The sequence below is a fragment of the Abramis brama genome (assembly GCF_963993115.1).
Source record: "Abramis brama genome assembly, chromosome: 12".
Classification (NCBI taxonomy): Eukaryota; Metazoa; Chordata; class Actinopteri; order Cypriniformes; family Leuciscidae; genus Abramis; species Abramis brama.
The window spans coordinates 5,495,550-5,523,271 of NC_139974.1; the positions used below are offsets into that span (position 1 = coordinate 5,495,550).

The 27,722-nt window shown below is 38.0% G+C and overlaps 1 protein-coding gene across 3 annotated transcripts in view; it reads right to left on the bottom strand.

The window, feature by feature from the left end:
• Positions 1 to 13,768: 13,768 nt before the first annotated feature.
• LOC311094053 (E3 ubiquitin-protein ligase TRIM39-like) overlaps positions 13,769 to 27,722 on the bottom strand; it is a 90,209-nt gene continuing 76,255 nt past the window's right edge. The window contains exons 1-8 of one of the 3 annotated variants that reach the window (XM_084131770.1): positions 18,355 to 18,491; positions 17,566 to 17,649; positions 16,452 to 17,023; positions 16,242 to 16,337; positions 15,690 to 15,923; positions 15,460 to 15,598; positions 14,615 to 14,650; positions 13,769 to 14,457 (exon numbers count right to left, since the gene is read on the bottom strand). In XM_084131770.1, coding sequence (XP_083987896.1) covers positions 13,910 to 14,457; positions 14,615 to 14,650; positions 15,460 to 15,598; positions 15,690 to 15,923; positions 16,242 to 16,337; positions 16,452 to 17,023; positions 17,566 to 17,638 — 1,698 coding nt within the window. In that variant the 5' untranslated portion in view covers positions 17,639 to 17,649; positions 18,355 to 18,491 and the 3' untranslated portion in view covers positions 13,769 to 13,909. Of the gene's footprint in view, positions 14,458 to 14,614; positions 14,651 to 15,459; positions 15,599 to 15,689; positions 15,924 to 16,241; positions 16,338 to 16,451; positions 17,024 to 17,565; positions 18,322 to 18,354; positions 18,492 to 27,722 lie in introns of those variants that run through there. The other 2 variants (XM_084131771.1, XM_084131772.1) reach the window with 2 other exon arrangements.

Sequence of the window (27,722 nt, forward strand, 5' to 3'; positions counted from 1 at the left end):
CCATCATGTTCACCTTGAATGCCCAATACAGTGTAATTCACCTTAGTTTTTCATGTGATGTTATGTAAGGAAGTAAGATCAGCAGATCTTAAACATATTCTTAAATTTGGATCCTTCAGTCCCCCGTTTGAGAGTTCTTAAAAACTCTCACAAAATACAAATTTAAACACATAAAGTTAATTCTTGTAACTGGTGTAAGTTACAGGCACATCACATATGTTCATTCTTGTAACTTGTGTAAGTTACAGGCACATATAACTTGCTCTGTGTTGTTCATCTGTAATTGCATGTTGACACAGAAACAAACATGCACTTAGGGTCCGTGAAATCTTACGGGTGTGCTGGACGTGAGTCATTTGCTGGTTGACACACTTGATACTAACAGGTTTCCGAACCATGAAAAGTTATCTTCAGTCATATTAACCAGGTGCAGCACTCAGATAATGGTGCAGGCTTGTAGTCTTGATCATATCGATGGATGACTGAAGGTTTTGTATTTCTGCGTTGTGTATTTTTTTTTTCTTCTTTTTCTTTTGTGATTGGCTCGTTCAGCAGTGGGTGTAGTTGTCTTCTTGAGGTTGTGGCTTCATATGCAGGTGAGACGTCGTTGCATATGGATTTTTGGAACAGCCATCAAGTGTTTATCTGCACAGAGGAAGAAAGAAAACAAAAGACGACAGAGCAGTATTTGTCCAAACACTAGGGTTGTAGCAGTATTTGTTTAAACACTAGGGTTGTAGCATCTGCTGCGGTTGTTTCATTCTTTCCTTATTTCTTAATTGATTTGACACCTATGGACCAGTGAGGTGGGGATAAGAGGGGGGATGAGGAAATCTTCACCACATGGCTGACCCCCGAGGCCTGTTGCACATCGGTTCTTCCATTGGCTCCGCCCTGGTCTGTGTGTCCTATTCTGTCCCTGTTGTGTGCACACTGTACAGTGTGTGAGAAAAATTGGCACATTTCCATTCTCCAGTGAAACATCAGTCCTAATAAACATCATTAACAGAGGATGGTTGTCTAACTGCAATATTCTGTGGTATAACATTTTAAGGCTGTGAGTATACTGAATGTCCCCCAAACAAAGGCTGTGACAGTCAATAAGTCTTTCATCTTTGTTGTGAGTTACTGGGGAGATTAAGCAATCACAGCCTAAATGGTTAACACCTCAAAAAGCTTACCCACGAGTCCAATGACGAGGGGAGGGGTTGCTTCAAAGTAGCAAACAAATGTAGTAAAATCTGCATAACATTGTTAACTTGTCTTAAGTTATTTTTGTTTTTTCTACATTCTTTTCCAAAATGTCCATGCTTGCCACAGTAAGAACAACTGGCTTCTCTAGGACTTTTGCGTTTCTTTGGCTTCTCTGAGTTGACCTTAACAGAAACTGCTGCAATTCTTACTCTCTCTTTGACATCAGAATCTCTTTCCCAAATAGCTAAACTTTCTAGGTTACTTCTGAGAGTTCTTTTAGCCCACGTAATATCTAGGAATGGCAAGGCTGTTCTGTACTCAGCTACAAGACCATCTGCCCAAATTCGGATTAGAGCTCCTTTGTCAGCTAACACACTTTCGGAATCATCCACTATTCCACTGTACGTTACCGCTACCTGACAGAACCTCTCAGTATATTCACTCACAGTCTCTCCTTTCTCTTGTACACAGCTAGTAACTCTTGACCAATCGATTTTCGGTCCTAAGATATTCTTTAGGATTTTCAAAACACCTTCTCTCAAATCGCCTTTACTGACATGTTGCAGTTCGGAAGTAACAGCAGACTCAAAATTGTTGAATTCAGATTCAGTTAGAATTTGTGACATCAGCTGTGTAACTTCTGGCAACGACATGTCGTAAAGACGCATTTTACTGACCAATGCCCTTCTAAATTCAGAAAATTCTGTGCGTGCTGAAGGTAAACTCTGGGATAGTCTCTCGATATCTTTCGGTCCTAGAGCTTTGGCAACAGCTTGTATTTGGACAACAGAAGAATTGGGAGGAACACTTTCAGTTACCTCAATTCCCTGAGACCTTCTCCTAGCGCCACACACCTTCACTGAATCTACTGGCTTATCAGTTACTGATTGGATGGCTACATCTTTTTCAAAGAAAGCTTTTAAGTCAGGATAAATGTTATCCGGCTGACTAAATTCTCCCTCATCAGTTTTTTCTGCATCTTTGTTGCGGTGTAATTTCTTAGTCAAAGAAGATATTCTAGCACGGAGCTCATTGTTCTGTTTCTCCAGCTCTGAGTTGCGTTTAGACTGTTCTGTAGCTATTGCTAAAACAAATTCTCTGTGGCAACAAATAATGGCTTTGACTTTGTTCTTGCGAACACTTGCTCCTAGTACCTTTTTACAATCTTCCATCGACCATGCTTTGTCTGGATGAATCTCATATTTCTTTGTCAAATCCAATCTGACGGACTTCGTCACTATAGAGTCCATTTGTTCTCCCAACAATGTTTTAAATTCGCTTTCTGACCACAATGGAGCTGCACGGCCACCTTTTTCAGTAGTGGGGATCAGTCTGGGATTTTTCCTAAACATTTTTGTGAGTTTTCTTTGTTACCACACAATCAAAAACACTAAAACTTCTCTCTAGTGTCTACACAGAGGGTACACTTGTTAACACATCAGCTATTGTTAACCTTCCTTGCCCAGAGCAAAGGATAACACAAATTACTAGCACTTTACGCTAAAATCTTCCCTGCCTACAAGAACAGAGGATCAACAGAAATAACTAGCACATAAAGCTAATTCTTCTCTGCCTGAAGCAAAGGATAAACCAAAATATTAGCACTAATGCTAACCGTCCCTGATAAAGCGGAGGATAAATCTTCACTAACTTTACAGAGGATAAACCTTCTCTAGCAATGTAGAGGATAATGCAATTTCATCTCAAAAAAAAAACTTTTTAGAGGATAAACTTAGTTAACAAAACCCTGCAGCTGTCTGTTAACTACTTCTCTGAACGGCGCAGAGGATTTCAAACTTGTACTGGTCTTTAAAGGTTCTTTTGAATAGAGTAGCACTCACCAACCCTTGGTTGTAAAAGAAGATTCAGACTGGAAATCTTTGTTCAGCTGGAAGTTTCGCTCTGCATTCCAAAAGATGCAGTCTGGAAAGCAGATCTTTGTTTGAGCTTGAAGTTTTCAATCTGGAGGAAGCTGGAAAGATTCAGTCTGGCAGTCTTTGTTTAGCTAGAGGTTTCGCTCTGGATTCCAAAAGATGCAGTCTGGAAAGCAGATCTTTTGTTGAGCTTGCTGTTTCAATCTGGATTCCGGTGAAGGAGCTGGAACTCTATCCGGGTCACAGGCACCAAATTGTTGAAAACTTTTTCTTCGTCGAAGCAAGAGACCAGGAGACGTTGGGGATCACGTTCAAACAAAGTTATTCTTTATTGAGGACTTCGCGTTGACGCGGCTGCAGTTCTTCCCAAATCAGTCTGACTAACGTAACTTTACATGGTTTCTTTATAGGCATTTTAGTGGGCTGTCCCTAAAGGTGCTGAACTTATGCACAGCCTTTAGGGATGACTACTGCTAAAGACAATAGAGGCAATTACCCCCAACTGAGCTCCCCAAATGGTATAAACACAAATGGTCACGAGAACTAAGACTAGTAACATTCACACACAGTTCAACTCTTAGCTGGAAGATCAAAGGCTAACAAAACCCCTGACTATTACAATGTTTAGACAGCTGACTTAAAGCTAACTTCTGATCAGTAAATTGATGCCATCATGTTCACCTTGAATGCCCAATACAGTGTAATTCACCTTAGTTTTTCATGTGATGTTATGTAAGGAAGTAAGATCAGCAGATCTTAAACATATTCTTAAATTTGGATCCTTCAGAACGTAGAATTTACGTATAAATAAATGAATAATTTTTTATGATGTAGGCCGAAAATGAGCTTCCCCTCTTTAAAAGACCAGCAGCCGCCACTGATATAAACCTAAGACAGTGTGCAATGCTAAGCCAGGTTGGAAGGATCATGTAGAAGAGCTCCATACAGAGGCCCGAAATGCTTTTTAAAAATGGGCTGAGTCAGGCAAAAGCAGGCATGGCCCCTTGTTTGAAAAAAAATAAATGCACTAATGCTAGATTTAAATATGCACTTCGCTACATTAAAAGAAATGAAAACACTATGAGGTCAGATTCACTGGTATAGAAGCTGCAAAAAAATGATGGTAATGACTTCTGGAAAGAAAAAAAAACTATTAATAATTGCAAAACATCTCTTCTATCTAATATAGATGCTGGTGGCCCTGTTGAAATCTCACAGACCAAAACAAATAGTGTTGCAACCAATCACCGACAGGGGGAGGGTGTTGTAAGGTTTTGAGCCACCTTCTTCTTCAGCTCTGACTTCACGTCATCGCGTGCAGCCGTGCACGAGCACAAAACCTCACAACACCCTTCCCCTGTCGGTGATTGGTTGGAACACTATTTGTTTTGGTTTTGAGTGGTTGGTGAAACCAATTGTTTTTGTGTGCAGATCTCAGAGCCTAGGCTGCCTACAGAGACGCGTTTTTTTGACGGCATGCTTATGGGGCGGGCAGCTAGCGGATTGTTAGGAAAGATTAGATGAATGTGATCATTTTTTGGGGGGCCTGAAATCACTGATACAACCTTTAAGTAGAGATGTTCCGATACCCTTTTTCCCTTCCCGATACCGATTCCGATACCTGGACTCAGGGTATCGGCCGATACCGAGTACTAATCCGATACCTGGGTGTGTATCTATACAGCTGCAATTCATAATAGCCCTGTATGAATTGATAGAATTATTTTATAAAAGGTATTTTAGTTTTACAATATAACTGTATAAAAAAGTGCAACAAATAAATCTAGGAATCTAAAAAATGATATATGAAAAATAGGGTTGTAATGGTCCACAAAATTCACGGTTCGGTTCAATATGATACACTGGTGTCATGGTTCGGTACGTTTTCAATACAGCAAAAAGAAAGAAATGGCAGAGAAATTTCCTTGATTTACATTTTTTATTTATTTATTTTTTATTAAAACTAACATCATAAAGTATGATCATTTTTTACTTTGAGCAATGATGGAGCTATACTTGACATATAAAACAAAAACAGCTCCTTATAAAAAAATGAAATGTAATATTGTAGTAACGTTAGTTATAAACAAAGGTTTATTTTATTTCAGATTAACATTTGAGGGCAGCAATTTTATTCATAATGTCAAAATAAAACCAACGTAACGTTACTTGAAAGCACAATGTTCCTGGTTTCCACGTCAGCGCTGTTTGATCCGTTAATAACGGAGAATGTGAATGCTTCTCACTAGATTTCGCAGCGATGTTATTAAGTTACTTCAGTGGCGAATTCAAATGCTTTCTTTACTGGATCTCTTAGCGCTGTGTAGTAACAGTGTAGCTTGATCACGATCGGCTCGCGCTGCATTGTTCCAAACTGTTTAATGGTCCGTGAAGCACAAAATAACGAGTAGCGCAGTTTTGTTCCGTTTTCATTACGTTTGCCATTTGATGTTGGGCGCCAGCGTCTATGCGCTTGCAGCACGCCTACATTTGAAAATTTGCGTTTCACTTCTTCTTCGCTGCTCTAAACAGTGGTTGCTTGTGGCAACAGCACAACTTCCTGTGTTGCCACAAGCAACCACTGTTTAGAGCAGCGAAGAAGAATTGATCTCCGATTTGCAGCGTTAAGCAAAGCTAGCGTGCATAACTAGGTATTGTTTAATAAAATGGTATCGGATCGGTACATGGGTAGATGTACTCGCCGATACCGATGCCAGAATTTTTATTGGTATCGGCGGCATTTCCGATACTAGTATCGGAATCGGAACAACCCTACCTTTAAGCCGTGATAAAGCAATACGATGATGATGATGCGAATATGATGCGATCCAGTGCACGGAACAAAACTTCTAAAATGGGATTTGATGTCAAAATCTGAGTTGATTACATCACTTGATTTCCTTTGATTTCTCGATTTGTTTGATTAAAGGGAATTATGGATTTGTAATGAAGAGCTCAGGAAAGAGTCCGAGTTTTTAGGCCACAGACGTCTGAATCTGAGCTTCATCTGTTTCCACACTGCCACATTTTGTTCACAGACGTGCGAAAATCTCACCTGAACGTCCTGTGATAGACGACACAGAGCTTTTGTTGATATATATCTATAGCACTTGTGTTATTTTGTGTTTGACGGGATGTTTCCAGATGTGCAGAAAAGATAGAGATGATGATGATAAAACATTGGCTGTCCGATGATTTGGTGAATCTCACAAAAAATGTCTGGGTCACGCATTTCACCCCGAGGAGTCATACATGAGAAATGAAAAACATCCTTCATTTTATTTATTGTTTACATTTATTTTATTTGATCAAATTATATTCAGTACAACAAATACTACCATGATGTATGCTTCAAAATTTAAATACGTTTTAGTTATTATTTTTATTATTTTCAGTAAGCGAACTGCAAGGTTTGTTTAAATGTGCTTAATTGTCATGAAAATAATGTCAAAATGTGAGAATTTTTTAATTAGGTACTTAAAACCTATTTAATTTTATTTATGGGATTATAAAATTGTATGAATCATATTTATGCAGTTTTGAACTCTTTTTGTAAAAAAAAAACAAAACAAAAAAAACACAAATATATATATATATATATATATATATATATATATATATATATATATATATATATATATAAATTACAAGTTAATCTACAAGTTAATCATCTCATTTTTTACCTCAAGACATGGTCATAACTTTAAGTAAGTAACATAAGAAAGTAGATTGGACTAGCCCTAACTAATTTGGTCAGACTAGATCTTCAGATCGAGTCTTAACTTGGTCATTTCTGACAGTTTTTGTGAGATTCTCTCGGGTAAATGAAGTATTTTGAGGTTTGCTGTTCTCCTAAAGCTTGTGGATTGTGGCTAATCTTGTGCTGTAATGGATTTGAATAGGGAAGAAACTGGACTGACCTGCCGTCGCCAAAAGCAGGACAGAAAGCCACTGAGATTATGAACATTTATGGGGTGTTGTTGTAATCTGCAAATGTAAATATAGATATGCTCTGAATATAAGACTTAATGTTAAAAAAACACAGATTCAAAGCAATATATTTACAGTCTTTAAGATTTATGTAACATTACATGCTGTCTTTAATTACTGTAATTATTTTTTTCTATTTTCTGAATTCTGCCATTAATTCCTCTTTTGTTTGCATGATTCAGCTTTATTTATGTTTAAGAATAATGTTTCTGGGTCCTTTATTAATCACTAGTTCATACAAGGTGTAAAGGAGCGTGTTTTTAACCTGAAAACAGCAATGAACACTTTTAAAGGGATAGTTCACTTTGAAATTAAATTTTGGTATGTTTTAGCTTACCTCAAGGGCATCCAAGATGTAGGGGTCTTTGTTTCCGCAGTAGTTTCAATTTGGATATTTTTAGGTCAAACCGTTCTTGTCTGTCAGTCATATAATGCAGGTCTATGGTCACCACCTCAAAGAGCATGCACAGAGAAGTCCAAATTAAACAATTCCCCATCGTAAGTACACATTGATGGCCTAAGACACGAAACGAGCGGTTTGTGTGAGAAAACAAACAGTATTTATATCGTTTTTATATTTATTACGCACGAGAGATCACTTCCGGCGCTTGCGCAGACTAAGCCAGACGCACACGTCACACACCAGGAAGCGCGCGCGCCCTCAGATCACTTGGACATGGTTGTGTACATAGATATCATCAGAGAATGTCTAATATGGCGAGAGGTTTCACTCTCAGTACACTTCCGGCTTCTGAACTGGTTGCAGTTCCACTCTGATTCCATATGAGGGCGCTCACAGGACGAGTGCAGAATGAATGGAGGTCTATGGCGCTATACCAATAAAAATCCACTTTTCTCAGGATATAATTTTTTGTCTAGTAATTTGAATGTTGTATTCGAAAGGAGATGCAAAGAAATTACTCATTGCTGGGTGTTAGATTTTTTTGAGTCACTTATTTGCTTTAAAAAGTCTTTTAAAGTGTCAATGACGTCATACACATACGACCAGAGATACTGCTTCACGGCAATCCTTCACTCACTCTGGTGCTTTCGCGCTCTGCACTTTCTTTTCTCTCGAGGCATCGACAACACAGCTGACACAGGTAAACACACGTGCTAAAAGAGTTTTTGTTTTGTTTGTTTCTGGTCCCGCTGCGGATGACATGATGCCATCAAGCGGTATCTCTGGTCGTAATCAGTCCTTCACTGACCAATCAGCATTCATTAGCAGAATGCTAGCGTGTTATGGGCAACAACAACTCAGCCTGTAAGAAATCAAAAGGACATAAGTACTCGTTCATTCAACTTTCGACCTAAAACCCATGTTGAACTTGCACAATCTACAATCAGATCTGAGATTTCTCAACTGCAATCGGGTGAAAGAGACAAATTTAGCCGTCTAGCCCCATTGACTCCCATTCATTTTGCACTCATGGCGATCGCCCCCAGTGGAACTCTGGTGGTACTACAACCAAAATTCGGTACAATAGAGTTTAATAGGGAGTGGGCAGGCTCTCCGTAGACGGGCTCTGATATCATATAAAGGCTAGATGTCTCGTGCGCGCTGCTGGCCAATGGAGGTCGACGTCCGCACACGGCGGCCATCTTACCACAGGGAGCACGCTCACTCGTAACATGGTGCATGTACTTTTAAATAACCATAACTTGCTCAATTTTCTACCGATTTTCAAACGGTTTGGTTTGTTATAAACGTCAGAGATGTAGCTATGACACTGCATACATATGAATAATTATAACATACATGTTCAAGCATTCGGAATTATAGCCACGTTAATAACGTTTGTAAGAAACCAAACTGTTTGTAAATCCGTCAAGATTTCAGCGAGATAAGAGGATTTGTGTGCGTGCTGATCACTCACCTTAATTCACAGCTTCACTGTGTTAAGATGGCCGCCGGTGATGCCGGAAGTGACTCCGCCTTAAGACATCTAGCCTTTATATGATATGTATGGTTGTGTACAAGAGGTAAAAACAATATAAATACTGTTCGTTTTCTCACACAAACTGCTCGTTTCGTGTCTTAGGCCATCAATGTGTACTTACGATGGGGAATTGTTTAATTTGGACTTCTCTGTGCATGCTCTTTGAGGTGGTGACCATAGACCTGCATTATATGACTAACAGACAAGAACGGTTTGACCTAAAAATATCAAAATTGAAACTACTGCGGAAACAAAGACACCTACATCTTGGATGCCCTTGAGGTAAGCTAAAACATACCAACATTTAATTTCATAGTGAACTATCCCTTTAAGTACTGAGCAAAAATGTTTAATCCTTATTACAGCGCGTTCACACACACACACACACACACACAGTACATTAAACAGAGTTTAGGAATAACTATGGAGCACATGCCCATGAAAGTGTGACATCAGTAGGGAACAGAATATTACAGGATTGAAAAATATTAAGAATTTAAATGCATTTACACGGCAAGAAGAAAAGAGTTGTCTTTAAAAGAGGACATCTTGCTATATCAGTGCAAATAAAAGTGAAGTTAGTTTATATAGTAATTGATGAGATAGAAAAAGTTTTTTATTTCTCTTGTTTGTTTCATCTAATAAATCATATTTTTAATCATATAGAAATCATGTTGTGTTCATCATCATTTAATCTGAAATTCTTCCATATAATGGCAGTGAATGGCAACCAGCATCAAGCTTTAAAAAAAGACACAAAAGTATCACAGAATGACCCCATGTGACACGTGTCGGTGTCGTATAGTGTTCTGGGGGTGTTCAGCAGTTTCTTTAAGTAGGAAGGAGGGAAAAGCTATGATTAAAGAAGCTTGCAGTCGGATATGGCAATGAAATTGGAAAAACTGTAAAACTGGAAGACATTTTTATAATATACAAAACATGGCAAGACAAAGTAGAGAAGATCCGATCATTTTATTAAGACTAAGGATGGGCCATGCAAAACTTAATTCTACACTGAACATAATAGGGAAACACAGTACAGGATAATGTGAAATTTGCCAAGTGAAGGGAACAGTTGATCATGTGTTGTTATTTTGTCCTAAACAGGAAAGGAATGAACTACAAAGAGAACTACAGAACATATGCAATGAATTTACAATCTGCAACTTATTAAACATAAAACAAGGATCTGGTCAAATAATAAAGAATAAAATTCATAAAGAATAGTGGACTTAAAGGGTAACTAAACCCTAAACCAACTTTTTTTAGTTAATGATCTGTAAGAACGGGGCTTTATTAGTGCTGTTCATTGATTCAAGTAACTTTTTTGACATTTGGGTATAAAGTGTTTTAATTCTACAATATATGGTGTAAAAACGTCTGAGTGCTGCCCTCTTCAGGTTGAACGGTGGCTACTGCAGTTGAATTTTCCTATTGGATGTTTGCGGTACTGCGTAACATAAGCAGGTTCCAGCTCACCACATATTCCAATATAGAGGCAGAAAAGTCTCAATTATAATTCACGCAAAAAACATGATTCACACATGCGTAGACAATTTCACATGCATGAAACCTAATTCACGTACACACAAAAAAAATTCACGTGCGTGAAAAAAATATACATTCACAAAAACCAATTCACATGTGCAAAATAAAAGTATATATTCATAAAATACACTTCACAAATGCAAAACACAATTCGTAGATATACAACGGTGCATAAAAACCTTTGAATGTTTATTCATGTGTGAATCGCCTTGGATTTGTGTGTGTGTGTGTGTGTGTGTGTGTGTGTGTGTGTGTTTTTGAGACTTTCCTGGCAGCGAACTCCTCCTACACAGATGAGTCGTACTCTTTAGCCAATCAGATTTAAGCTTATCAATCGACCAATCGGTATCACGTGAGGGCGGGCCTACCTGCATGGGGCAAACATTTGACATGGTAACTTGGTAATAGACCTACAATGTCTTCTTCTTCTTCGACGTCTTCTTCATCTTCTTCTTCTATTTCGTCGTCTTCTTCTTCTTCTATGTCTTCTTCTTCTATTTCGTCTTCTTCTTCTTCTTTTTCTATGTCTTCTTCTTTCTTCTTCTTCATCGTCTTCTTTCTTCTTCGTCTTTGTCTTCTTCTTGCCTGTAATACTACAGTTAGATCTGCTGCTGCTGTTCGGCGCTGTCGTATTATTAACCCTTCCACTGCCGCTCAGTTCTCCACTGCCTTCAATCTTAGCTGCGTCTTTCCTGAGACTGTGTCCTCTACTGAGGAGCTCAGTTCATGGTTTCACTCCACCTGTAAGCATGTAATAGACACTGTGGCTCCATTAAAAACCAGGCAGCCTAAAATCAGATCTGAGCCCTGGTTGAATGACGCAACTCGGGCTATTAGACGTGAGTGTCGCAGAGCTGAGCGCAGGTGGAAGAGGGACAAACTGCAGGTGTTTTTTTGAAATGCTTAGGGACTGTTGGCGACGCTATCAAACAACTGTGAAAACTGCTAAAAGAAAATATTTGTCGGACATCATCGTGTCAAACTGCCATAAGCCTCGCATCTTGTTCAAGACTATTGACTCTGTCCTGAATGACCCACAATCTGTCAGTATGGAGACCTCCCCTGTTGTTTGTGAAAATTTTCTTCATTTTTTTATCAACAAGGTTTGTTCTACTAGGGCTTTAATTTCCCCCTCTGCGTATGACCCTTCAATCCCTGTCACTTGCTCTGCTATTTTTAACCAGTTTGAGCCTGTGACGCTGTCGTTTGTACAGGAGATTGTTGGTCATATGAAGCCCTCAGGTTCTCCAAATGATGCTGTCCCTGCGCGATTCTTTAAGGAGATCTTCCCTACTGTAGGTCCTTACGTTACTTCAGTCATTAACAGTAGTCTATCCTCAGGTGTGGTCCCTTTGAATTTTAAACATGCAGTGGTGCAGCCACTGATTAAAAAAACAGGGCTAGATCCTGCTGTTCTTGCCAATTACAGGCCCATCTCTAAACTCCCTTTTTTTTCAAAAATCATTGAGTTTATGGTCAATTAATGGCCTTTTTTTTGGAACACCAAAATATTCTCGAGATTTTCCAATCCTGTTTTAAATCCCTGCATAGCACTGAATCAGCACTTTTAAGAGTTTTTAATGATATCTTGTTAGCTACAGACTCTGGTGATTCTGTGATTCTCGTGCTTTTAGATTTAACTGCTGCCTTCGACACAGTGGACCACGAGATCCTAATTTCTCGCCTGGACCAATGGGTGGGCATTAGAGGCGTGGCATTGGATTGGTTCAGGTCGTACCTGGCTGATAGAACGTTTTGTGTTAGCCTCGGCGACTCTGTGTCATCCTCTGCTCCCCTCTCATGTGGGGTCCCACAGGGCTCAGTGCTTGGCCCTCTCCTCTTCTCTCTTTATCTACTCCCGCTTGGCTCCATAATTAGAAAGCATGGGATTCTATTCCACTGTTATGCGGACGACAGCCAAATTTATGTACCTCTTAAGAAAAATGACACCAGCTCTGTTATTGCATTACTGAAATGTCTGGATGACATCAAGGCCTGGATGTCTTTTAATTTTAATCATGACAAAACAGAGGTGATGGTTTTTAATGGATCCACTGGAACCCCCCTGCCAGATCTTGGTCTCTAACACAGTACATGAAACCCACCATTACAAACCTGGGGGTGAAGATGGACCCCGATTTTAAACTTGAGAGCCAGATCAGGTCTGTCGTGAAATCAAGTTTCTTTCACCTGAGGCAGCTGGCCAAAATAAAACCGATTCTTTCCAGACAGCATTTTGAGACAGTAGTCCACGCTTTCATAACCACTCGGCTAGATTACTGCAACGCACTGTATGTGGGGGTCAGTGCATCGACCATCTCTCGGCTCCAGATGGTACAGAACGCTGCGGCTCGACTTTTAACTGGCACAAGAAAACATGAGCACATTACCCCCATTTTAGCCTCACTCCACTGGTTGCCTATTCATTTTAGAATTAATTTCAAAATTCTTCTATTTGTTTTTAAATCCTGCAATGGTCTTGCCCCGCTATACCTCTCTGAGCTTGTACGATTTTATACTCCTTCCCGGTCTCTCAGGTCAGCAGATCAGCTGCTCCTGAGAGAGCCTAAAACTAAGCGGAAGCTCAGAGGGGATCGTGCCTTCACAGTGGCAGCTCCAAAACTTTGGAATAGTCTGCCTCAGCACATCAGACAGGCCTCCTCTCTGTCTGTTTTTAAATCCCACCTAAAGACCCACCTCTTTTCCTTGGCTTTTAACACCTAGTAGGAAGTTGACTTCATTTATTTTATCTTAAGGATTTCATATTTATTTGTTGTTTAATTTTAAATTTTGTTACTTTATCTTTTGAGTCCATTGTACTATTATGCTTCTGTTTGTTATTTATTATTATTGTATTTTTATTTTTGTGTGCAGCACTTTGGAAACCTTGTGTTTATTTAAATTGTGCTATATAAATAAAATTGGATTGGATTGGATTGGATTGGATTCTTTGTCTTTGTCTTTGTCTTCGTCTTCTTCTTCTTCATCTTCTTCTTCTTCTCCTCCTTTTTAATTTTCTGTTTTTCAGTATTATCACAGATCATTATGTGATTGAAATGGTAGAAACAGCTTTGATATACTTTGTCAATTTTATCATAGTTTGGTTTATTTTGATGTAAAAACAAAAATACAGACACTTTCACTTTGTCAGGTTGAGATGGGAGAAAACAATGGCATGAATAATTATGAAAAGTTGAAAATAAAATTGTTAAACAAGCATTATATTTTCACAATTTTTATTATAGCTAGAATTATAGATTTTAACAATGAAAAACAAATTATGAAAATATAGCAAAACATGTTTAGATTTGTAATTATATAAATCATTTTCATTGTGTATTTCATATTATGGCAGAAAATTCATTTATTGTAATTGACAGGTGTGATAATCAGTGGAGTTGAGTTTTTACCTCCATCATTAAGGTCCGGGTCAAAATATGGATAGAGTTTTCCAGTGAAAGACTGATCAGTGAAAGAGTAGAGATGAGAGCTGGACTCCACATCATAAAAGGAGACCAGACCCTCCTCATAATCCACAAACACACCGACCCGCTGCGGCTTCACTCTCACACACAGAGAGACACGAGGACCAGCACCGGCTTTATATTCATTCCCATTCCTCAGCCGCACAGTCCAGTATCCATTACTGGGGTTCAGTGTAATCACTCCCTTCCTGTTAATGGATTCTCTGGCCACTCCTAAATCCCATTTAGTCTTTCCCTTCACCTGCACCTCAAAATAAAATCTCCCTGAGGAGAATCCCTCCTTTCCCAGGACACAGGGACACAGATCAAATCTCTCTGGTTTGTCTGGGAGTTTCTGTATAATGTCTCCATGTTTCACTTGTTTTCCATCATCAGACAGGATGAGATATGGATTAGCTGTATCAGGATCCAGAGTCACATCCACTGAGAAAACAGAGAATATATAAATCACAAATTCACAATACAGATATTTAGTGATGATGTTTGTAATATGTAATCAGTGTTTAATCATACTGTCGGTCAGTGATGAAGATGTGAGTATCTGAATGTAATCTAGTGTAGTGCAGACAGCACACTGTACCTGCATACTGCTGTATCCTCTTCAGTTCTGTAGAGACTATTGACAATAAAACATCATCAGATCTTTGACATGTTTATGTGTGAATTATAGACAAGATTTAAGGTTATATTTAAAGAATTGTGAACAACATCATGTTTTATCTGATCAATGTTTCTCTGCTGATATTTAGAGAATCCCTGAACTCCTATTGTGTTTGAGCTCGAAATATTCCTCCTTTTTAGAACATCTTTGGGAATGTTTTGTGAACATTTTATGAAATTTTTATTTTGGATATTTTTATGCCTAATGTTATTTATCTTAGTTTTGGAGTGTATTAGTGTTGTGGTTATTCAGCAAAGACAACACTATAAAAAATAACCTTAGAGAAAGTGAAAATGCAGTCCAGCACTGCGAAGCTGTTTGATACAGGTCAGAAATTTTCCTCTAAAAAAGAACAAATCTGCATGAATACATGATTTCTATCGATTTGATTTTCTTCTGCTAAACTGATTTTATCTGACACATAATCACAACATTTAGATGAAACAGCTGATAAGACTGAAAATGGCAGAAAATGAATGTTTCTTTCTGTTGTTTCTCATCTAAAAGTGTTCACAGATTTACTAAAGCCTCAAGGTTCTGGTTACAGTGATGAAGCTTCTAGAACGAGATGAATTTACTGCATGTTTTCTGAAATTAGAGATGAATATGACCTGCTCTCTTCAAGAAGAACTGTGATGATAATGAGACACAAACACATGATCACACACTTCTCTTATTTCAGCTTTAACAGACTCATTCTTCATTACTGATATTAAAAGATGATAAATATATGTATCTGTACGGTGTGTTTGATATTGCTGTACCAGGTAGCGTGAGTTTCTCCTGTAGAGAGTCCTGCAGTTTAGTCAGAGCTCTCCTCAGAGTCTCCAGACTCCCATCAGTCTTCACACTGATCTCAGACCAGTTCCTGGTGTTTCTAGAGCTGCACAGGGATGAGTAAATCTACAGCAGGAGAGAGGAGAAATCCTTCAGCATGGGGAGTGTTATGGTGTCATATACTGCATTATCATTGATCAGAGAGATGTTGACTGACCTGTAGGAGGTGGAGGTGATCTTCAGTGTGTGAGAGCTGCTCCAGCTCAGTGTTTCTCATCTTTAGCTCAGTGATCTCCTGCTCCAGCTCTTCAATGAGCTCTTCCTCCTGTTTCTCTGCTGCTTTCTGCTGCTCCTCCATCATCTCCAGCAGTTCAGTCTGACATCTCTCAATGGAGCGGATGAGATCAGTGAAGAGCTCCACACGGGCTGCTTTCTCCTCCTCTGTGTTTCTCTGCTCAACCAGGACAATCAACACATTATTAGTGGCATTTGCTAAGAGAAGAATCAGTGTTATTATTTCTCATACTTCAGTGTTTTTAGGCGGTTTTCAAAATCCCTCATTCTGCCCCGTTTGCACTGAATGATTCCTCAAATCATGTGTGTTGTTGAGGAGAGATGTGTTATTACTTTACTAAGTGATCAGGGAATCACAGACGTGTCGATATTCAGACCAGCAGTGTGACTGTGAGTGTGAAATTGCTTTTATACAACAATTCAATAAACAATGATAGATATTAAAATTAATTTAATTTAATTATTTTAAACACACTTTTCTGACTTCTGCTGAGTGTTTGACGTCTTGAATCTTCTTGATTCTGTCCTGGATCATCTGCTGTGTGTCTTTCTGTGTCTTCATCAGTTGAGTCTGTAGACAGAGAACAACACACAATATGTTTTCATAACTGATTCATTTATATTAAAGATCATGTGATTCCTCATGATAAGAGCCATTTAAAATTAGTTTGTCAGTAACTTTTACCTTCTTCTCTTCACTCTCCTCTTCTAAAGAAACAGTGTTGTGGTTCTGGTGGTCTTTCAAAGCACACATCGGACACACACATGTCTGATCATCTCTACAGAACAGCTCCAGAGGTCTCTCATGTTTCTGACATATATAGTCCTCCAGATTACTCACAGGATTGATCAGTTTGTGTTTCTTTAAACCTGCCACTCTCAAATGAGGCTCCAGGTGAGTTTCACAGTAAGAGCTCTGACACACCAGACACGACTTCAGGGCTTTCAGCTTTCTTTCCTCACAGAAGTCACACAGAACTTCAGGTTTTTTCAGAATTTCAGCTTTTTTCTCAGGACTTTTCTTTTTATAGTGATCTACGAGCTCTTGGAGTGTGGTGTTAATCTTGAGATCAGGTCTGTGCTTGAATGTTTCTTTACAATATGGACAGTTGCAGGTCTGGCTGTTGTCCCAGCACTTATTCAGACAGGTCTTGCAGAAGTTGTGTCCACATGGAGTGCTGACTGGATCAGTGAACATGTTCAGACATATAGAGCACTGAAGCTCCTCAGTCAGTGGACCGCTGGAGGAAGACATCGCTGGAGAGAGAAATGATGAAGATAAATCACCTGCACTACTAGTCTAAAGTTTGGAAACACATTTGATTTTTTGATTTAATGGTTTTTTCTTGAAGGACTTAGATAACAATAATAATAATTATTATTATTAGCCTTATTATTATAAATGGGCTCATTTAATACTGTTTATAAAGTATCCCATGATGCACCTCATGAAGTTGGTTGAATGTAAAGAATGTCTAGAGACAAAGAGTGACGTCTTTAAAGAAACTCAAATATATTAGAGATCATGTACAGTCAGCTGGTCATTACTGCAAAATGAACCCAGACAAGCTGATCAGAACCCTAATGTGAAGCTCATTACACGAACACTTACTGTACCAAATAAATAAATACACGAAGGAGCAATATTGATTTGAAATCTTGATTTGAAATGATTTTATTATCTGCTGCTGTACACTCCTGAACTACATATTAAATATTATATGAGAAGAGTGAAAGTTATTCATGCACTAATTCATTCCTCTTGTTTGTTTTTTTGTTTGTTTTTTTTATTTACTTACATGGAGGTGTATTCTCAATACTCTGTCTCCTGGTTTTTCTTGCTTGTGTTGATGTTGGTGAAGATTCTGCCATTGTTCTTCCCTCTTTGTTTTCAAGAATAGAAATGTTATTGAATGATCAAAGAACTTATAAGAAACATCTAAGCCTATATTTGCTCCTAATGTGTATTTAGTCACTGAGGTTTAAATGAAATCTTACCTCGAGTCCGGCTTAATTGTACTTATTCATCATAATATTATTTCAAGTCAAATTTATAATTTATATCAAATTGGTTAAAATGAATGTAAGAATTTGTAGTGAGGGAAACACAATAATTCATTTGAAATTCAGTAAGAAACTCATAAACTTACAGAACTGAACTTTGACATGCTCTTTTGATAACCTTTTTTTTTTTGCGAACTCAACTGAACTTTTGACCCTAACTAAAGTAAGTACAAAATACATTATATAGTCAAGTGTAGTTTTAATCTAGTTTATTATAAAAGTGATTTTCATCTGCAGTTTAGCAGGTTTGTGTTCAGTGAATCTGCAGGTCATTTACTTCCTGTTTCTTTAGTCTTTCTGCCATGTGACAAAATGACAGAAACACCAAACTTTGCTTTACAACCAATCAAATTACATATTTAAATACAATTCTGATACCATTTCAGTGAACAACTAAAATAGTTGAGTATTTGACATGCTTAAACCTGGTTCTGTTCAACTTATTCCAGATCGACATAAACCTACTAAACCAGTTCACTTCCATTAGAAACCTGTTCAGCACAATCTCTCTTATATTCTCTTACCTGTGAGGATCAGATGTGTCCACAAGACTCTTTGAACGGATCAATAAATATTCTGTAGTTTAAAGAGGTTGATAGTTTCAGGAGTCCATATTGTTGTTGATCAAGTTAGTTTCACTTTCTCTGAATCTCTCTGAACTACAGTGATGTCAGAGAGTGATGTCAGAGCGGTCCGTGTGGATAAAACATCGAACATGTCTGCGTACGTTACTTCAGCGTATGTACTTTTTTCTCTTTTTTTTTTTTTTACAGTCTATGGTATGTACAGATAGCGAAAAAGGTAGAACATTTCTGTTTAATTTTCTACGAGAAACTGGACTGGACAAGCGACCGTAAAATAAACATTCTGTTACTGCCATAAAACACCAACGAAATTACGTTTATTGTATGGCGCTGTAAAAAAAGGGTTTGATACGACTTATATTTTCTGTGCTATATTTTTTTATGCGCATCTCAGTGCGGTAAGTTGGCAGGGACGTGAGAGTTCCTCAGGGGCAGCCGGGCAGGGGCTCAAAAATGTAAAAAAGGGGCATATATATATTAGTATTATAAGTATAATGGTATATAAGTAGCCAACCAGACAAAAGTTTGGACACTACTATTTTTAATGTTTTGAAAGAAGCCTTTTATGCTCATCAAGGCTGCATTTATTTGATCTAAAATACAGAAAAAACAGTAATATTGTGAAATATTACTACAAATTAAAACAATTGTTTTCTATGGTTTTCTATTGTAAAATACTTATGATATTTTCAGCAGAAACCTTTGATATTTTTTTCAGGATTTTTAGTTTAAAAAAAGAACAAAATCTATTTAAAAATAATAATATTTTGTACCAATATACACTACCGTTCAAAAGTTTGGGGTCAGTAATTTTCTTTCTTTCTTTTTTTTTTTTTTAAAGAAATGAATACTTTTATTCAGCAAGGAAGTGCTAAATTGATAAATAAAAAGTAAAATAATTTCTATTTTAATTTAATGTTCTATTTAACTTTTTATTCATCAATGAATCCTGAAAAAAAGTATCACAGGTTCAATAAAAAAAAAAAAACTGTTTCCAACATTGATAATAAATCATTAGAATGATTTCTGAAGAATCATGTGACACTAAAGACTGGAGTTATGGCTGTTGAAAATCCAGCTTTGCATCACAGAAATAAATGCTAATTTTTTTAAAGTATATTAAAATAGAAAACTATTATTTTAAATTGTCATAATTTTTTCTGTATTTTTGTCAAATAAATACAGGCTTGATGCGCATAAGAGACTTCTTTAAATTTTTAAAAAAATAAAAATAAAATAATAGTGTGTACATTTTTGACCAGTAGTCAAATACCACAGGCCATGTAGGCCTATGAAAAAAATTAACGAAGAAAACAATTTGGCATATTATTTTAGTTCCAGTGTTCTTGTTTCTGTTCAGTGCATGGAAGCCTGAAGGCTTAGGGGAGGATTTTCCCCGGGAATAAGAGGGAGAAGTCCCGACACCAGCATGTTGCATGATTGGAATGTGTGGCTGAGACTGTCCTATGCAGAACCCATCAATGTGCTTACATTTGCTTTATTCCATAATATTGGACATATACACTCACCTAAAGGATTATTAGGAACACCTGTTCAATTTCTCATTAATGCAATTATCTAATCAACCAATCACATGGCAGTTGCTTCAATGCATTTAGGGGTGTAGTCCTGGTCAAGACAATCTCCTGAACTCCAAACTGAATGTCAGAATGGGAAAGAAAGGTGATTTAAGCAATTTTGAGCGTGGCATGGTTGTTGGTGCCAGACGGGCCAGTCTGAGTATTTCACAATCTGCTCAGTTACTGGGATTTTCACGCACAACCATTTCTAGGGTTTACAAAGAATGGTGTGAAAAGGGAAAAACATCCAGTATGCGGCAGTCCTGTGGGCGAAAATGCCTTGTTGATGCTAGAGGTCAGAGGAGAATGGGCCGACTGATTCAAGCTGATAGAAGAGCAACTTTGACTGAAATAACCACTCGTTACAACCAAGGTATGCAGCAAAGCATTTGTGAAGCCACAACACGCACAACCTTGAGGCGGATGGGCTACAACAGCAGAAGACCCCACCGAGTACCACTCATCTCCACTACAAATAGGAAAAAGAGGCTACAATTTGCACAAGCTCACCAAAATTGGACAGTTGAAGACTGGAAAAATGTTGCCTGGTCTGATGAGTCTCGATTTCTGTTGAGACATTCAGATGGTAGAGTCAGAATTTGGTGTAAACAGAATGAGAACATGGATCCATCATGCCTTGTTACCACTGTGCAGGCTGGTGGTGGTGGTGTAATGGTGTGGGGGATGTTTTCTTGGCACACTTTAGGCCCCTTAGTGCCAATTGGGCATCATTTAAATGCCACGGCCTACCTGAGCATTGTTTCTGACCATGTCCATCCCTTTATGACCACCATGTACCCATCCTCTGATGGCTACTTCCAGCAGGATAATGCACCATGTCACAAAGTTCTATCATTTGAAATTGGTTTCTTGAACATGACAATGAGTTCACTGTACTAAAATGGCCCCCACAGTCACCAGATCTCAACCCAATAGAGCATCTTTGGGATGTGGTGGAACGGGAGCTTCGTGCCCTGGATGTGCATCCCACAAATCTCCATCAACTGCAAGATGCTATCCTATCATTATGGGCCAACATTTCTAAAGAATGCTTTCAGCACCTTGTTGAATCAATGCCACGTAGAATTAAGGCAGTTCTGAAGGCGAAAGGGGGTCAAACACAGTATTAGTATGGTGTTCCTAATAATCCTTTAGGTGAGTGTAGATTAGATCAGGAGTTCCCAACTACGTTCCTGGAGCCCTCTGTCTGACACACCCATCTGATCTAAAATTATTGACTGCGCACATTGTGTATCGCAACTGTTCAGATCCGATCTGTGTGTCCCATGGTGCTCTTTCGTTTTCCAGAATATCTGCATTGCTTTCTATGCCAATAACAACAACAGCAACATGGAGGGGTTTGCAATATAGATGTTGTCTTATTTACAAAATGACAATGTGTATCTGCCTCGCTGGACTACTGTGTCTTCTGAGGCAGCGGCAGAACCGTCGGAGGCTGGGATGAGTTGCTTGATGCTATGCTGCCATCTTCGCCGGTTTCAAAACATGTCTCCGTTAAATTCTAATGTTTTGCTCGTCAGGCACTTTGCAACAACGCAACCTTGTTTCTGCAGGGACATGTTTCCTATAACAACGGCTGATGTTTCTGTTTTACATGGCGTAAGAAAGTCACATAAAGATTTCAACCGGATATGCACAAAAATCGGATTTGGACTGACAGTCTGAACTTAGCCCAATGTAACTTGTAGTGATCAATGTGGCTTGTCAGTATCTTTTCAGAATAATTTGTCTTGCTTTTATTTTTCTTCAGAGAGACATCTTCTCCAGTATGTTTACAGCGCTCTCTCCAAACCTGCTGGATCCTCCGGTCCTGAGTTCAGTGCAGTGGGTCTGTATAATGACAGACGGATCTCTCACTACAGTAATGAAGAACAAACCTGGAAAAGAGACCGCCAGAGTTCAGAGATCTGGAGAGACACTGAAGAACCAGATGAATCTAAAGACTGGTTTATACATCTGGTTTATACTCTGACAAACTGCACAAGATCCAAATGTAATGGTGAGTCGGTGATTTTTTTTTTTTTTAATACATTCATATTCAAAGAGTTATTTATTAAAATAAATATTGATCAACAATGTTATCATATATTTTTAGGCCTCCATACACTACAGAGGAGAATCGGCTGTGAGCTGGATGCAGTGATGAATGTAAAAGCGTTTGATGAGTACGGATATGATGGAGAGGATTTTATTGCCTTTAATTCTGACACGATGCAGTGGATGGAGAAAAATCTAAAGGCAAAAGAAACCAAAATGAAGTGGGATGCTGACAAATTTCATAATCTGTATCTCCAGTCATTTCTCAAGACGTGCAAGGACTGGATCTCCATATTTAATGATTCAATAAGCAGTATGTGTTGATCTGATGACTTCAGTGTCTTTCTATATCGTTTTCAATGATACTATTGTAAGAATTGATAAATTAGGAAATTCCAGACAGTCTGTCTTGGGGGTGGCCAGGCCCTGAGAGGACAAAAGGACCTCTCTGGAGATTATCATTTGAACTGGCCCTCGTGCACCATTGAGACGAAAGTCTCACCTCCGAGTCATCCTAATCTACATCTCTTTCCCTCTCCCCTCACCCCCTCTCTCATGCTCAGATGATCACCTGGTTTCTCCCAAGAAAATGTATAGTTTAATGTAAATGATTATCACAGAGTATTTTCATGTTTGGTATCATTTAAAATGTCACAGTGCGACTGGTACAAATGTCCTATTTCCAGAATAAGTAAAACACAAGGTAATAAGGTTTTTGAAGGTTTATGGATAACTAGCATACAAGGAGGGGTTGGTCTCTCAAGCAAATGGTCACGCACCCCCAAGAGGTGTTACAGTGTACCTCTGAATGCAAATTTCTATTGTTAGCACATGGTTCCAGGTGAAAAGGCTTGTCTATTTAAGGAAGTGCAGCAGGGAGATTGGGGCCTTTTTCTGTACCTCAGAATGGTCCGTGAGGTTGAGAGTGAAAGCTCTCAGCCTAACGTATTTCTTAAATGTTGGGTATGCATCTCTTTTCTTTATTCCAGAGAATTTGATGTTTTGTATCGATTATCTTTGAATTGATTATGAAATTGGCATGATACATTTACCTGACGTAATAAATTGTTACATGTGATTATTCTAACTGATCTTGACGTTGTTCATTTAATGGTTAAAAGGAATAGTCAAACATTCGCTCACTTTTAGTGAGGCACAGATATTATTAAACCTTTCATTTATGGAGTCAGATGAATTAACGAGAGAATACATAATTAAATGTATTGTAAATTTAACCAACCAATACTTTCCATGAGTAAGGACAGAGCACGTGAGACCTTCCCTGTGTTATTGGAAAAACCTCCATTGGACCAATTTCACGGGCCTTACACTATTCACTACGTTTATGGTGGTTTGTGTTTGATTTTTCTTTTGTGTAGAAATAATATGGAATATTGTTGCACTTTGATTTATTCCTGATGTTTCTTACTGCAGATGCACCAGATGTTCACACGTTTGCCTCTGAAGCTCCTCATGACCGAAGCAAGCTGAATCTGAGCTGTCTGGCCACTGGCTTCTACCCCAAACACATCGAGATGAAGATCACATTGAACAACGCTAGCGTTGAACCCTTCAGCTCTGGAGTCAGACCCAATGATGACGAGACCTTTCAGATGAGAATCAGTGTGGAGATTCACAGAGAAGAAGAAGAGAGTTATGAGTGTCACGTCTCTCATAGCAGTCTGACACAGACACTTATAACACAATGGGGTAAATATGAAAGTATGTCCTGTCAGAAGTTAACTTTAATTTTTTACCTCTTAACCTGTATTCAAATCTCAGTCAGATTTTCTCAAATTAAATTTGGAGATTTTTTTTTTTTTGTCATTGCATGTTGTTATTAATTCATAAAAATTGTAAAAAGACTTGTTGTTTTCCTACAGATGAGAAGCGCACTAATAGCAGTGAAGAATCTAGAAGGCATGATTTGGCAGTAACGGCAGCTGTATTTGCACTGGTAGTTTTAAATGTTAAGTTAAGTTTAAGTTAAATGGTTATGGAGCTCATAATATGACAAAACGATTTGAATTTGAATTGTGTAAATTTGAATTATTTGCAAGTGTAATCTAACAAAATTGAATTTTAGGTGGTAGTTTAAATAGTTCTGAATTTGATTTTTTTTAAACGAATATTGAACATTTGAAATGTAACAAATTGAAATGTTTGTATGGCTGAATTTTATAGACATGTATTTTCAAACAGCTAGTTTTTTTGTTCTGAATTCATATACTGCAAATATTCAGTTTAAAAAAATACAGATTCAAGTTTTCAAGATGAAGAAATTCGGAACTTCAAATTCAGTTTTCTAAAATTCAAGTTCAAAAATTCAGATCTTACAGAAAGTAGGTCACAGGTCATCCACAGGGAAGAGTAAAGGATCTCAGATAAGTCGAACAGAGCATTTTGGCTGCACTGCAGTAGTTTTCTGCCGCAAACGCGGTGGTGGTTTAAGAGAATCCGTGTATCTTTCGTTCAGTCGTTTTTTATTTAATATTAAGAGTAGAAAAATGAGAAAACAGCTTGAGTATTAGATTTCTAATATTCTAGTAGCCTAATAATAGTCCGCTGCAGCAGTTGCACGGAGCTTACAAAACGCGTGTATTGCAACTATAGGCTACATTTAATTTTCTCATCAAACAGCTAGACTAACGAATGGCTCGGTACAACAGAAGAGCCTAGAAAGGGCTTTTTCTCTGTGTAGACCAGCAGTTGGTCTGAATTTGCTATAACCTATAGCCTATTTTCTGGACTGTATAGGCTAAGTCACGTTTTATCATGAAACACGCTGTGATTTATTCCAAAGTGACTCAGGCATATATAATGCAACGTTATAACGTTAAATAATCTAAATGTTGACTTTCAAAAGTAGTCTATTCTAAGAAGGCTATTCTCTGTATTTTGGTTCATTTTTGGTGAGCGCCAGAAAGATCTAAAGAGACCGAGACGCGCTAAAGCAGCTCATCATGTTGTTTTATTTTTCAATGACATGATATTTTGTAGTCATTTTGAATGTACACAAATAAAAATATACATTTTACTGTTTCGAATGATGTCATATTATCTGTATGACTATAAATAACAGCAGTGGAACAAATCCAAGAGATGGCGCTCGCGCATCGCGCTCTCACACAACATAGTATCAGTTCTGGCGTTGCTTCATATCGCAGACTGTTCATTATAAAAATGAAACACAATCAACCAAACATATAAAAAGTTATTCTGACTAATTTAATTGGTCTGTTGTACAATATAAAGGGCAAGCTGTGCCGCACACAGTCCTACTTGTTATTCCAAACATTTACCTTGCTGTGAAGACGCTGATTTAGCCTGGACTCGACTGAAGTATGACCGCCTTCTTTATATTAATAGTTAGCATCCACATGTTACATTGCAAATATGAAAACTTTTGACTGAATGAGAGATGCGCGACCGTTTCGATTTAAATAAATTTGTTTAGGCTTGGCGTTTAAAATAGGCTAAATGTTGTTTGTAATAAAGGGCACAGTATAGGCTATTTTTATAGTCTATGTAGCCTATATTATTTTATTATACATGGCTACTTATTTTTCATTTTTGTTGTTTTCTGCATTCATTTGTCATACAGTAAGGGAAAGTAAAATAGGCAACACATAGCCTACATGTTAACAGTGTTTATCATGTAAATGTTGTATTTTATTTACAGGTCTTTTACACTATTGCTGAATAGGCTTATATTAAAAAAAAAAAAATAATTATGACGCGTTTCTCTCTCAATATGATCCGGTGTGACTTGCACTCATGTGCATGCGACTTATTTTCTGGCAAATACGGTCAGTTAAAAAATGTTGCTGTATTATTACAAAATGCATAGAGTGGAGACCATTTGGGCAAAAAAAAACAAAAAAACATATTGTGTTCATTACCCCCACCCACATTTGGGCTTAATCACTGTTATTATTAGGAAATGTATTTAGGTGTAGACAAAATCAGTTATGTTCATTTATAAATATGAACGTACCTCGCATTTCCCGGACACTAGCCGTTAGTCTACTTCTTTGGCCTATTTTTTTTAGCTGGCCATTCTCAAAACTGTGTGTAATTAAGCTGCGGAGCGCGGAGAGAACGCACAATGGCTTTGCTTTGGAAGTTTTTTTTTTTTTTGGAAGTTTAGTTGCCAGAGAAAATAACACACCGTTTTATTTAACATCAATTGATACTCAATATTAATTAAATAAATAAATATAATGTCAGAGAATGCACAAAGCGCATCCTTTTGAGATGTAAATTATAATATATTTTAACACACAAGGCCTACATCATAAAACTCAGAAGATTTTGTATTTTAATATATTATATTATAATACAAATAAAAACGCGTCATACTTCAGTCGAGTCCCAAAATACACGTAGGCATATAGGCTAAATCAGCGTCTTCACAGCAAGGTAAATGTTTGGAATAACAAGTAGGACTGTGTGCGGCACAGCTTGCCCTTTATATTGTACAACAGACCAATTAAATTAGGCAGAATAACTTTTTATATGTTTGGTTAATTGTGTTTCATTTTTATAATGAACAGTCTGCGATATGAAGCAACACCAGAACTGATACTATGTTGTGTGAGAGCGCGATGCGCGAGCGTATGGCGTTATTTCTTGGATTTGTTCCACTGCTGTTATTTATAGCCATACAGATAATTCGAAACAGTAAAATGTATATTTTTATTTGTGTACATTCAAAATGACTACAAAATATCATGTCATTGAAAAATAAAACAACATGATGAGCTGCTTTAGCGCGTCTCGGTCTCTTTAGATCTTTCTGGCGCTCACCAAAAATGAACCAAAATACAGAGAATAGCCTTCTTAGAATAGACTACTTTTGAAAGTCAACATTTAGATTATTTAACGTTATAACGTTGCATTATATATGCCTGAGTCACTTTGGAATAAATCACAGCGTGTTTCAGGCCCGGGGTGGGTAATCGGGAGAATCGGGAGAATTCCCGGTGGGCCGCTTCACTTTTGGGCTGGTCGAGGATTTTTTTTATTTTTTTATTTATACGTTTTTACATTTGTCACGTTAGTTACATTAGGCTACACACGTTCCGCATTCTGACACCGCAGCGCGGAGCCTCTGCATGGGTTGTACCATGAGAGGGAGTTCTCCCCTCCCCTCCCATAGAGTTGGTTGGATCCATAGCTCGTCTTTTCCAAAACGTTTTCTCAGGTAGGCTACCGCGGCACTGCCGGCGCCTACCGATAGCTGGGCCGGCCCTATGGCGGAAAATCAATGACAAAATTAACGGAGCGCACAACTGATGCTTGGCGCGCGCAGTAAATGACATTCGCGAGAGGATAACAGCTCTACAAGCGAGGAAACGGGAACTCGCGAGCTCATTCAAACCCTGCGCGCGCGCATGACATCTCCTCTGCACGCAATACAAGCCCTCGCGCGCGCATGATCATTCCCCACGCTCTTGATCTCCTGCTTTTGCTCGCTCAAACACTTTTTTTACTGTATGTTTACTGACTTACTGTTTTAATAACCTCAAATGTCATTAGGTATCACGTTTTTTGATTAAAAAAGCATTATTTTTGAATATTTTTGAATATAAATAAATCTGTAAACATTAGTTCAATATGCCTCTTTGTGGAAGAGTGGGATACATTTCAAATGCTTTCTTTCTTTCT